This window comes from Fonticula alba, assembly GCF_000388065.1.
Source record: "Fonticula alba strain ATCC 38817 unplaced genomic scaffold supercont2.2, whole genome shotgun sequence".
NCBI classification, from domain to species: domain Eukaryota; order Rotosphaerida; family Fonticulaceae; genus Fonticula; species Fonticula alba.
In genome coordinates, this window is record NW_009242972.1 from 2,536,609 (window position 1) to 2,548,428 (window position 11,820).

General features: G+C 64.7%; 4 protein-coding genes across 4 annotated transcripts in view; all 4 read left to right on the forward strand.

The window, feature by feature from the left end:
• The window catches only part of H696_01547 (hypothetical protein), a 2,750-nt gene extending 1,592 nt beyond the window's left edge, over window positions 1-1,158 (forward strand). The window contains exons 5-6 of the mRNA XM_009495446.1: window positions 82-288; window positions 429-1,158. Of these exons, the coding sequence (XP_009493721.1) occupies window positions 82-288; window positions 429-870 (649 nt within the window). The 3' untranslated portion in view covers window positions 871-1,158. The remainder of the gene's footprint in view (window positions 1-81; window positions 289-428) is intronic.
• Window positions 1,159-1,994: 836 nt separating this feature from the next.
• On the forward strand, window positions 1,995-3,978 carry H696_01548 (50S ribosomal protein L37e). The gene is made up of 4 exons (XM_009495447.1): window positions 1,995-2,172; window positions 2,868-3,003; window positions 3,237-3,338; window positions 3,762-3,978. Exons 1-4 carry the CDS (start codon window positions 2,170-2,172, stop codon window positions 3,797-3,799), a joined length of 279 nt encoding a protein of 92 aa, XP_009493722.1. The 5' UTR covers window positions 1,995-2,169; the 3' UTR covers window positions 3,800-3,978.
• A 1,382-nt stretch (window positions 3,979-5,360) lies between these two features.
• Window positions 5,361-7,368, forward strand: H696_01549 (hypothetical protein). The gene is made up of 4 exons (XM_009495448.1): window positions 5,361-5,710; window positions 5,830-5,957; window positions 6,163-6,379; window positions 6,530-7,368. The coding sequence occupies exons 1-4, from the start codon at window positions 5,567-5,569 to the stop codon at window positions 7,193-7,195; spliced, it is 1,155 nt and encodes a 384-aa protein (XP_009493723.1). The 5' UTR covers window positions 5,361-5,566; the 3' UTR covers window positions 7,196-7,368.
• Window positions 7,369-8,446: 1,078 nt separating this feature from the next.
• On the forward strand, window positions 8,447-11,332 carry H696_01550 (hypothetical protein; the record flags this gene model as incomplete). Its single annotated transcript, XM_009495449.1, has 5 exons — window positions 8,447-8,983; window positions 9,181-9,248; window positions 9,359-9,427; window positions 9,503-10,863; window positions 11,060-11,332. 5 exons carry the CDS (start codon window positions 8,447-8,449, stop codon window positions 11,275-11,277), a joined length of 2,253 nt encoding a protein of 750 aa, XP_009493724.1. The 3' UTR covers window positions 11,278-11,332.
• Window positions 11,333-11,820: the final 488 nt, after the last annotated feature.

Below are 11,820 nucleotides of genomic sequence, written 5' to 3' on the forward strand. Positions count from 1 at the left end.
GGGGGGGGGATCGGACCTTTCATTGAAATGGGCTCAGATACAGATGCTGACAGCTGGCTGCTCTGCCCTGCGCGAGTGTAGGATGTTCAAACGCCACTTCCAGCTGGCCGACAGCACCGGGCTGCCGATGTTCCTGCACAACCGCAACACCGGCTCGGACTTTTACGACCTCGTGCGCAAGTATCGGAAGCAGATTCGCGGCGGCGCTGTGGTGCACTCCTTCACCGGGACCCACGAAGAGCTGCAGATGGCTCTGGAGCTGGACCTCTTCGTGGGCATCAATGGCTGGTACGTGTGTGGCCTTGCCTTGCGCGATTTGTGTGCCTCTCCTCTTTTTCTTTTTCTTTTTTTTTTTGCATCCCTCTCCCCTCGCCTGCCCATGTCTTACCTGATGTTGGGGAAACACGCGCACACGCACACATCCACAGCTCCCTCAAGACTCAGGAGAACCTGGATGTGGTGAAGGCCATCCCGGTGGAGCGACTTCTCCTGGAAACCGATGGTCCCTGGTGCACCATTCGGCCATCGCATGCCGGGCATGGCTTCCTGCGGACCAAGTACCCGGAGTCTCGGCGCGACCGGCACAAGTCGCACACCCTGGTCAAGGATCGCGCCGAGCCGTGCCACATGAACTCGGTGCTGGAAGTAGTGACGGCGGTCCGGTATCCGGGCGGCCCGGCTGCCTTCGCCGCGCTGTCGGATGCCGAGAAGGATCTGGCCGAGCGCCGCCTGGCTGAGCGGGTGTACCGGAACTCGCTGCAGCTCTTCTTCCCGGAGGAGTATGCCCGGCTGCGGGCCGAGGAGGAGAAGCTGTCCACCGAGGGCATCGAGGGCCAGGTGACCGTGATCTCCATCGAGGACAGTGCCTGAGACGCGCGCGAGCGCGCGTGTGCTCCGCCGCCCAGGCTGCTGGGCGGAGGGGGGGGGGGGCGAGGCACCAACGCATGGGAGCCGCATGTGCGTCCCCCTCCCACTCGATGGCCTGGGTGGTGTCCGGCGTGTATATCCGTCGGCACCCTAAGAATAGACCCTAGACTCCGGTAGCAGATACCCCTGCTTGCACCCGCCAGGCCGCCGGAAAGTCAAACTTGAGTATGGGCCCGTGCGTGAAATCCCGACAAATTGGAGGATAAATAAAGATGAAAAACATGTTGGTGGCAGCAAAGCAGGCCAAGCGAAAGCGCCGGCACTTCCTCGCTCGAGCCTGATGGCGCGAAGACACCCGCGTTGGATTTTCCGCAGCAAACGTTGCACCCACCTTCAGGGTGGGCAGGGGGAAGGGGGGTGGGGGGGGGGGCGGAGGGACCGTGGATATTCGTGATGTCATGGGCTCTCCACCCATGGGCGGCCGCTTGTCATGGGAATCTCTTTCCCCCTCCCGCAACTTTGGTTGGAGCTCGTAACGTCCCGAGTGCGGGCACCGGGGGGGGGGGGGGCGTGTGTCTTCCGTCGGTGGTGTGCCCTTTGCCTGCTGTCCGCGTTCGCACTGTATCCCTGTGTGGACGTTGGCGCACAGCTTTTCGGCTCGGCGGGCTCCGCTCGCGCTGCGGTATGGGGGTCTCTGCCGCGAGTGCCGTGGGTGGTGCGAGAGGCCACGGTGCGGCAGAGGGCATGTATGGGTTTGTGTGTGTGTGTGTGTGTGTGCGGCCGAGCTGGCGGGTGCGTCCGGGTGCGGAGAGGATGCGATGACTGTTGGCATGTGCTTGGCCCTTTGGAGGGGTGGCAGCCCGGCCCATGCATGCTGGCCTCCACACGGCCGGCTGCCTCGGCCCCGCGCGCCCCCTGCATCGGGCTGGAGCCGGCAAGGGGGGGGGGGGGGGGGTAGGGAGTCTCTTACTCGGGGCGGGGAGCGAGGGGGGGGGGTAGTGCCGTTCGCTCCACCATTCGCCCGGTCCCCGCACAGAGGGCGAGGGCCGTTTCCCCGGAGGGGGGGCGAGGGGTGGGCAAGTAGTGCCCAACTCCCCCTGCCCCCCTCGCCCGCCACCCGCTGTGTGTGTGTGTGTGTGTGTGTGTGTGTTTGCCGTGCGTGTGTGGGACGGAGCATGTGCACAACATGCAGCGGCCTATTTTTCGGACTCCCCCCACTCACACTACCCCAACTCCCCGTCCTACTCCCTCCGTTTAGATTGTTTTTTTTGCATCTTTTCGCATCCGGAGAATTAAGTCAAGATGGTTCGTCTTGCATACTCTCCGCGCGCGCACACCCGACACGCCCTCCCCGCCTTCCCCCCCCCATCCCGCGTCTCCCTCTCTCTCTCTCTCTCGGTTGCTTTCCCCCCGGTTTCCCCTCTCCCGACCCCGGACAGCGCTCTCTCTCCTTCTCTCTCTCTCTCTCTTGCTTGCTGCATGGCGCATCGGCGTATGCACATGGACGCTCCCGGACTGCGCCTGCCCCTCCCCTCCTGCCCGTCTACACGCCCTCGGAGCGGCCTCATGTCTCCGGGGGCGCCGCGCTGGGCTGCTCTCCCGGGATAGTGTGCTATCTCTTTCTTCCGGATTTGGTGTTTTCCCGGGGAGAGCATGTGGCAGGTGGCCGTGTCGCGCTTCGGCCGGGCAAGATGTAGATTGCCCCTGGGACTGAGGGGGACAGCGCTCCCCCCCACCTTCCGACGACCGAGAGGAGATTTCCCTTTGGCGGGGAGCAACACAGAGAGATGGAGAGACCCCCCGGGGAGGGGAAGGGAGACGCCGTTGGCCTTCGCGCTTTTCCCCCCCAGTCGTGTCGTTGCTAATTCCGATTCACCTTTTTTTTCCCACATCCGACGACTCCCCATCACCCTTTTCCCCTTTCTCTTGCGCGCCCCCCCGCTCGCGCCGGAAAAAATGATGTGAACTCCCCTTGGTCCTGATGCTTGGCTCGACGACAGACCAAGGGTACCACTTCTATGGGTAAGCGCAACTCGAAGACTCACACCCAGTGTCTTCGTTGCAACAAGAGCTCCTTCCACATCCAGAAGAAGGTTTGCGCTTCCTGCGGCTACCCTGCTGCCCGCATTCGCTCTTGTGCGTCGTGCTATCTTTTTCCCCGCGCGCCCGCCTTGCCAGCGAGAGAGAGAGGGCCATCCATGTCTCTCTCTCTCTCTCTCTGGTGGCCTTTCTTTTGCGTGCCCCGCGGGCAGAGACACCCCTAACGCGCGATGCGCTCTTTGCCTCTGCCCTCTTCCTCCTCTCCTTTTCCCCTCTTTCACTCACCCTCTGTTGGCTTCCCTCTCCTCTCCCTCCCTCACACTCCCCAGTCAACTGGTCTGAGCGCGCCATCCGCCGCCGCACCACCGGTACCGGCCGCATGCGCCACCTGAAGCACCTCCCCCGCCGCTTCAAGAACGGTTTCCGCACTGGTGCGTTTGCTTCTCCCTGCTCTTTGTTTGGGCAAATGCCCCCCCCCTTCTCGGCGTCTTTTCCACCATCGTCCCCCTTTCTCCGGGTTTGGGCGCGCAGAGAGAGAGACCCCACCACACCACCGCGCTCTCCTGAGAGAGGTTGAGCCTCTGTGCGCGCGCCGCCTGTTGTGTGTGGGGATGCTGGTGGTGGGCATCCATGTGCTGCGTGTGTGTTTACGCGAGGGGGGGGAGCGCGCGCGCTGGTGATGATGGTGATGCTGCGCCCCCGCGACATGCCCATGCGCGCCCCGGTTCTCTCTCTCTCTCTGGTGGTCTTGCTCCTTCTCCCCCCCCCATCTCGTCGCCTTCTTCATGCCGTTTTCCTGACATTTCCTTGCCTCCTCTTGCCGCTGCGCTCCTCCTCCCTTTCCCTCTCTCCAGGCCACTCCCTCTTCGGCAAGAAGGTCGCCTCTGCCTAAGCAGCACATGCTTTTACAGAGTAGCAAAGCAGATATCGCCTTGTCGGCATACTTTTCCGATCCAAAATAATAACCAACTGTTCTGGTTTAGGGAATATACATTCCGACTGGCCATCTCATGCGCAGAGCCATTCCCCTCCCATACTCACATGTCTCCCGATATATGGATTCCTTGTTCATGATTGTTTGCTATACCCGCCCTCGCGGGGGGAGGCGAGGTCCCCTCTTCCGCGCGCGCGCGCGCGCGCACCCCCCCCTGTCTTGCTATTGCCTTTGCTTCCCCCTTCTCTCCTTTTTTCTGTCTCCCGCGCACCTGGAGGGTGTGTGTGTGGTGCGCACGCATCCTTTTCTGTGAGGGAGAGAGGTGCGGGAGGAGGAAGGAGCAGAGAAGGGTCTGCGGCGGCCACCTCGCGCGCTGTCCGTAAAAGCGCGAGGGCGCGGCGTCCAAGCCCAGCCCCTCCGGTGAAGGAGAGAAAACACGCGCGTGCGAGGAGGGGGGGGGTGAACACGAAAAAGGGAACGGAGGTGTGGTCCGATGGGTAGAGTGTGCGTATGCACCTCGTGTGAAACCGCGCGCGGCGCAGCCTGTATTTCCGCTCGCTGCTTGCCTCTCGAGCAACGGGAGCGGGCCATTGTGCCCCCTGGGACGCTCCTCGCGGCTGTCTTGGCCCAGCTCGGGGCGGCGGGGGGGGGGGGGGAAATCCGCCCCTGCGAAGCAAGAACGCGCCTCTCCCCCAATGCAGACGAGGAGGCCTCACTCGGCTGAGTGCTTCGTCACGTCGATGGGGGGGGCGAGAGGGGCGCGGGAGGCCGGACAGCCGCCTCCTCCTGGAAACCCTTGGGACATCAGCGCGCCCTCTCTGCCGGCTCCAGAGCCACCGCCTTGGGGGCTCTCCTCCAGTTTCCGCCTCAGTTGTTTGATTTCTAGGGCGCTGACGCTACAGCAAGTACCTTCCGATATATCAGCACACAGATGAGTCTAAATGAGCACGGATCCAATATACACGATCTAAGATGTTCCAGCATCGGGGCTGTACTGGCAGAAACCATCAAGTTGATTCCGAATCATTCACGATGAACTGGCAGAGGGCTCACCTGGTGGCGACAGCAACCACCGGCGCCTCCCCCTGCGTACGGAACAAGACGTCGGAACCGCCCAGAACGGAGATCGGCGAACCCGTTCGCCCAACATCCAACAGAGATGGCTCCGTCACCGGGTCAGGGGGCAGCCCGGTGGTTAACCGACAGGAGGACCGCCAACGTATGTGTTATCCGAGGGCGCTTTCTCGCCACTGCGCTGGCAGTTCAGCGCTGGCTTTCCATTCTTTTTCGTGTGGTGGTGGCCAGCCCTGGGAGTTCCGCCTTGCGGAGGCGACCTCACGCTCCCTTCTCCTGTTGGCTGCGCTCTGTCCATGTCCAGTGCATCCCCTCTGGGATTGAGGGGGGGGGGGTCGATTGAGAGGTCTAGGTGGTTCATCGGAAGCCGCTCTCCGCGCATCGATTCTCGGTGGGCCAAACCCCTCCTCGCCTCCCTCCATCTCTCTCTCTCTCTCTCTCTCTCTCTCTCTCTCTCTCTCCCCCTCTCTGTTCCTCTCCCCTGTCAAATTCTTCTCCTTTCCATTTCTTCGCGTCTCCGCCACGTACACGCACACAAGCTCTCCAGGACGGACCCCCTAGCTTTCCGCTCTTTTCGACACCCAGGCGGGACCTGAGCTCCGTATCGCACTCTCCTAGCCCCCCTTCCCCCCCCGGCACAAAAGCGCAAGGATGGACTTCCAAAACCGTGTCGGCTCCCGCACTGGCGGCGGAGGCATGGCCTCCGAGTCTGAGTCCAACCTGCAGAGGCGCCTCCGTCTGCAGAAGCTTGCCTCGGAGTTTGTTGAGCTCAAGAAGGATCCCTACTTCATGAAGGTGTGTCTCCATGGGGCTGCAGCCACACCGCCACCACCTTCATCGCCCGTTGCAACTTCCTCACACTCCACTGGGCTCTCTTCGCCCCATCCCCCCATCCCCGCCCTCCCACGAGGTAGAACCATCTTGGCTCGTACGAGTGCCGCCTGTGCCTGACCCTGCACACCAGCGAGGGCAGCTACCTGGCACACACCCAGGGCAAGAAGCATCAGACCAACCTGGCCCGGCGTAAGGCCCGCGACACCAAGTGCGTGTGCTTCCCTCGGGCCCGGGCTCCCACACACGCGCGCATCGGGGCCATGTCTGCCCGTCTGGCCTCCCCCACCGTCGCTGACCCTGCGTAACACCCGCGCCTCCGCCGCCCACCGCCCACCGCCCACCGCCCACCGCCCACCGCCCACCGCCCTCCCCCCTCCCCCCACCCGCTTCTTCCTTTCGGCCTGTGCCCAAAGGTACAATGATGAGCATGTCCCCTTGCCGAACGCCACAACTGAGCGCCCTCGCCGGTCGACTGTTTACCGCATCGGGCGCCCCGGCTTCCAGGTGACCAAGGTCCGCGACTACAGTCGCAACCAGCTGGGGCTCCTGTTCGAGATCGACTACCCAAACATCACCGAGAACGAGGTCCCGCGGCACCGGTTCATGTCTACCTACGAGCAGCAGGTGGAGGTGCGTTTTCTATCCATAGTCTCACTTGCCTGCAAAACGACGCCGCCCGGGGGCTAACCATCTCGCTCGGTCGCTCGGTCACCACCACCACCACCACCACCTCCTCCTCCTCCTCCTTCTTCCTATTCTCCCCCGCTGGACCTCCCACAGCCTCAGGACAAGAACTACCAGTTCCTGGTCTTTGCGGCCGAGCCATACACCAACATCGCCTTCAAGCTGCCTGCGCGCGAGGTTGACCGCCAGAGTGAGCGGTACTTCACCAACTTCAACCCCGAGACCAAGCGCTATACCATGCAGTTTATGTACCGGAATGCCCTGCAACCACATGGGGCTGGGCATTTGGGCCCGTTCGTCGGCGGGCCTTCTGTGCCGATGCCGATCCCGCGACCGGACGCGGGGAGCCTCGGCGAGGGGGCCAGCTCGGTCCCCGCTGGCGGCGACGATGCCCCAGCTCGCCCGGCCACCGGTGGCTCTTCCAATGAGGGAGACACCGAGGCCAAGCCCGCCCCCGCGGCATCTGCCCCTGGTCCTGGGGCTGGGGACGCTCCGCCGCCGATTCGCATGCCTCCGCCCCCGGGTGGTATGGTGCATGGTGGTGGCCACCACATGCCCGGGATGCCGGGCTTCCCGCCTCCTCACCCGGGCATGCCGGGCTTCCCGCCCCCCCATCATCCGGGCATGGCGGCGGCGCCGCCACACCCTGGCATGGCGCCCTTCCACCCTCAGGGGCCACCGCCGCACGGCAACATGGCCCCCTACTACCGGCCAGGGCCTCCCTATGGTGGCATGCCCCCTCCGCCGCCGCCGCACAACTGAGAGACCAACCAAGCAGGGAGGCGGCTGGACAATCGCGCCCTTTCTTCCCCTCCCCTCGCGCCTACATCCCCTCCCCGGTCCCTGTCTTTTGTTCTCCTCAGCTTGGTGGAGATGCCCTAATGAACGCAAGCAAGACACTCTGCTCTGTTTTCTCCTCTCTCTCTCTCTCTCCCTCCCTCTCTCTCTCTCTCTCTCTCTCCCTCCCTCCCTCTCTCTCTCTCCCTCTCTCTCTCCCTCCCTCCCTCTCTCTCTCTCTCTCTCTCTCTCTCTCCCCCTATGCCTGCCTCCCCCACGCTCAATACACGCCACATATACATGTCTCTCCTCTCCCCTGGCAAGACTGTCGATGTGAGCGCGCCCCTCTCCTGGGTGGCGCAGAAAAGGGGGCGCCCTCGGGGGGGACGTGCGCATGCGCAGGCCGGTGTCTCGCGCCGTCCTTTGCTGATCCTTCCCACCGGCTGGGGCCTGCGCTCCTCCTCCTCCCCTGGGCAGCCGACCGGGAGGCGCCTTTCGGCGTCTGCCTTTTTCACAAGCGGGCGTCGGCGGCACAAGCACATCCGTTGGCATGTCCCAGGGGAAGGCCATGGGCCATGTTGACCCGAGACCAGGGCCGCCCAGCATCGGGGGACCTGCCAGGCCGGCGGCCGGGGGAGATTAGAGCCGCGGCCGGGGCGTGGGCCAGAAGGCCAGGCTCTGGCTTCCGGTGCCAGGCGGTCTTTTTTTTGGCGGCGGCGGCGGCGGTGGCAGCGGCGGCGGCGTAGTCGCCACTCTGAGCACCAAGCTGGCGTGCGGAATGATAGTCTGCCTGCTGGGGGGGGGGGGCGCACGTGCGGGATCTCCGGCCCGCAAGGCTTACCTGTGCTGGGATCCGCACCACGCGCGATCCCGCGCACGCAATCTCCTCCGCAGGACAAGACCCAACTCCCCCGCCCCTCCCTCTCAGGACACGCAAGCCTTTTTTCAGATGGCCAGCCACGCTGGAGCTCCCGTCCCCGCCTCGATATTCCCCTCCCTCTCCCCTTTGCGGCCCTTTCACAGCCCCCGCCAGCCCCTCCATCGTCTCCCTGCCTTTCCGCGAACATACGCACGCATCCCTCCTCCGCCCCCCTCCACACATACATACATCACCCTCCTCCCTTGCCCACCCCTCTCCCTCCCCTCGTCGCCTTGGGTGCGTGCGTGCACGACAACTTGCGCGTGTCAACGGTCCCGCTCTCCCTGCGATCGGCAGTTCAGCGCCTTTCCTCCAATATGGTGACCTTGCCGGCCGAGGGTGCCTGGCCCCATGGGTGGTTTCCCGGATTGTGGCGCGCAACCTCTGCCGATGCCGAGATCCCGGCTCAGCAGCCGGACTACACCCCGGCCGTGGTCCGGCACTTTAGGGGCCAGCCTATGATGGCGCCAGGCGATCCTATCCAGGAGAACGCCCAGGCCGACAAGACCGCGGCCATGGTGCATGGGTTCCTGGCTGGCCAGCCGGGGCTGGTTTCGCCTGCTTCGATTGAGACCCTGTCCTCTGCGCTGACTGGGCCCCAGAGAGCGCCGTTTATTCTGCATGCCGGCCCCTGTGCTGAGATGTTTGCCGATCAAGATGGCCAGGGCCCCAGCAGTGCCAGCGGCCTCGTCGAGTGCCGGGCCACCCCGGAGTCCGGGTGTGGAAGCTGCCGCACTGGCGAGTGCCCTGTGGCATATGCACAGCACCTCAACCGGGTGTCAGATGCTTTTGTTGCCATGTCCCCCGGTCACTCTGATGCCGGGGTTGTTCGGATCTGGCGCGGCGCTGGCCAGGTACGTACCAACAGGTGCCCTGCCTGTGGTCCTATGCTGTCCCCTCCCTGTGCACCAGCTCCTCTGACCCGTAAGACCCACACACACACACACATGTATACATATATGCGCATGCATGTTTGCATGTATACATATATGCGCATGCATGTTTGCATGTGCACATTCATGCATGGCTTGGATTGGTGTTGGCGTCGCAGTACGGCAAGCCACGCTCCTCTTGCTTCGAGCAGTCTCCCTTGACCGGTGAGCGGATACTTTCCTATCGGTAAGTGCATGCACACACACACACACATGACAATGTCACAGTCACACCTCCTGCAACATCCCTCCCCCTCCCCCCTCAGACTGACTCTCTTTCCCTTGCGACGTCCGCAGGGGCGATATGATCAACTCCGATGCTCCATGCGGTGCGGCGCGGTCGCACGATCCTCGGCGCCTGGTCCGGTGCGTGCCCCTCCGTACGCACGCCTTGGGGACATTGATTAGCTAGGGGACTGACATTCTGCCGGGCACCCTAAGTGCGCACGAGGCAGCCCGCGGAGCCTTGGATCGCCTCGGTGCCCATGGATACCTTTGGAGCCCGAATGACGCTGACAGCCACCAGGCCATCTTCACCTCGCACGAGGCGCTGGTCCTTTCGTATGAGGAGTCCCAGACGCGCGTGGAGCAATGGGCCTCGGGTGGCCAGCTGGCCGCGGCCTACGCCACCAGCGGACACCTGGTGTGGGTGGGCGACCGGACTCGAGACCACCCTGGCACGGGGCCACGGCAGCCTAGTGGCCATCTCCTCTGGGCCCAGGGGGTCCGTAATCCCCTGGGGATCAAGCTGTCGGCCAGGGTGTCGCCGGAGGCGCTGGTTTTCGCCATCCGATCGGGGCTCGGCTGCGAGCAGCTCTTTCGCCCGGCGCCCGGGGTGGCGGCCTCATCCCAAGCAAATGACCCCCTACCTGGGCGCGCGGTGCTGATCATCGCACGATATGGGGCCCGCGCGGCCCCGCGAGCCGTGGGGCAGCACATTCGGATCCTCCGTGCGGCCGGGCTTATGCCGGGCGACTCCGGCCCGATGGATGGGGATGGTCGCATCTTTGCCCAGGCCCATGCAGCAGCGGCAGCGGTCCTGGGCGCCGGCCCGCGGACCAACCTCCTGGGGGACGCCCCGTCGGGGGCATTTGGCGAGCTGCTCGGTGGGGCCTTCCGTGGGTGGGCCCCTTCGGGCCGGGAGGTGGCGGACATTGCACGCGTGGCAGCCCACCGGGCGGGGGAGCTGTGTGCCGTTCCCGACGCAGCCCTGGAGGTGGATGCCCTTTTGGGGCGGGCCCTGCCTCGGGGGACCTCCCTCGCCGCCTGGCCGGCACCCCTCCTTAGGGCTCTTGGCCAGCATGTGGATGAGGTGGCCCGGGCGGCGGTGGCCGCCGCACGCGAGAACCTGGCTGACAGTGCTGAGGAAGCGCCCCTCGAAAGTCCGGACCCCTGGCTGCTGCCTTGTCGTTGTCGTTCCTGCGCTCGGGCCCGGGTCCACTGGCTGGCGGACCCGATGCACGGGAACACGGTGTCCATTTCTCCCCGAGTGGACCCGGGGGTTTTGGCCCCGATGAGCGACCCGGCCACAGCTGGGGAGGCCGTTCGGTGGGCCGTCGGCCCTGGGTCTCCGAGCGCCCCCTCCAGCCCGATGGAACTCCCGCTGGCGGAGGAGCCGGCTCCGCAGGCGGGGGTGCCAACAGCGGCATGCCGGGGGTGTGCCCCGCCGCCGGATACCTTCCGGCCGAAAACCCGACACCTGCGCGCGCTGGCGGCCGAAGTGTGTGCGCAGCACATCGGCCTGGGGCCCGGGGCCTCCCTCGGGGGACTACACATGGAGGTGGCCCCGCGCCAAGTCAGCGGTATGTGTCTCCCTCCCCATCATCGGCCTCTGGTGGCCATGCCTCTTTCTCCCTCTGCCCCTGTTTGTCTGTCTGGCCTCTTTCGCTGCCCGATCCTCCCCTTGCGCATTGCTGACATGGCGCCGTCTGCCCTGTGCTTTCGACCATCCATGCGCTCCCCACCTCCCCCTCCCCCTCATGTCCCGCTCGGGCGCAGAGTGTGTGGACGACACGAACGAGCAGAACACCGCGGCGGCGGTATTTTCACAGGCCTGGCGGGCAGCCGCCCGGCATGGCTCACAGTCGTGTGTCGCCTGCAATGGACAGGCCTCGCCCTACCTGACGGCGTGCGATCCGCGACTGTCCGCCGGGCAGTCTGTCTTCCTGGCGGAGATGACCGCCCGGCTACTGAGTCTCGGGCCGCTGGCCCGGTGAGCCCGCCTGTGGCGGGGTACGTCGCGTGCAAAATAAACACCCAGGCGTACAAACATGTATCTGCGCATGGCTACTGCAGTACAGGGAGATAACAGCATCTGGCTCTGGGGCGTGTCTTTTCTTTTTCTATTTTCCCCCGCCTCCGGGCCGGGGCGGTGGTGGCGGTGGTAGTCATGGTCACACAGATGTACCTAATTACCGACGAAGTCGTGAAGATGACAGGACTCCCGCATGACGGTCAGCATGACGGAGGGGCGAGTCGCGGGCGGTTTCGCCGAGTCGGTGCTCTCCTCCTCCGGCTTCTGAGACGGGCGAGCCGAGGTGCCGAACAGAGTGAATGCAATGTGCACGCTGGGCTTGTCGCTGGGGGGGGGGGGGGGGGGGGGGGGGGGGGGGGGAAAAAAAACCCGGCAGAACTTGCCGAGGAGGCGCACCGGCACGCCACAAGTATTTCCTTCGTCGGACGACTGAATTTCAACCTGCCCTCCGCAGATCCGAACCGCCTGCTGCTCCTTGGTGAAGGTGTGGCCGGTGAGCGGGGTG

Bases quoted from the DNA above. Each gene is read 5' to 3' on its own strand.
- H696_01548 (XM_009495447.1), top strand. The intron at 3,004-3,236 runs GTGCGTCGTGCT...CACACTCCCCAG, and splicing joins TGCTGCCCGCATTCGCTCTT to TCAACTGGTCTGAGCGCGCC. The intron at 3,339-3,761 runs GTGCGTTTGCTT...CCCTCTCTCCAG, and splicing joins CAAGAACGGTTTCCGCACTG to GCCACTCCCTCTTCGGCAAG.
- H696_01549 (XM_009495448.1), top strand. From the start codon at position 5,567: ATGGACTTCCAAAACCGTGTCGGCTCCCGCACTGGCGGCGGAGGCATG. The intron at 5,958-6,162 runs GTGCGTGTGCTT...CTGTGCCCAAAG, and splicing joins CGTAAGGCCCGCGACACCAA to GTACAATGATGAGCATGTCC. The intron at 6,380-6,529 runs GTGCGTTTTCTA...GACCTCCCACAG, and splicing joins CCTACGAGCAGCAGGTGGAG to CCTCAGGACAAGAACTACCA.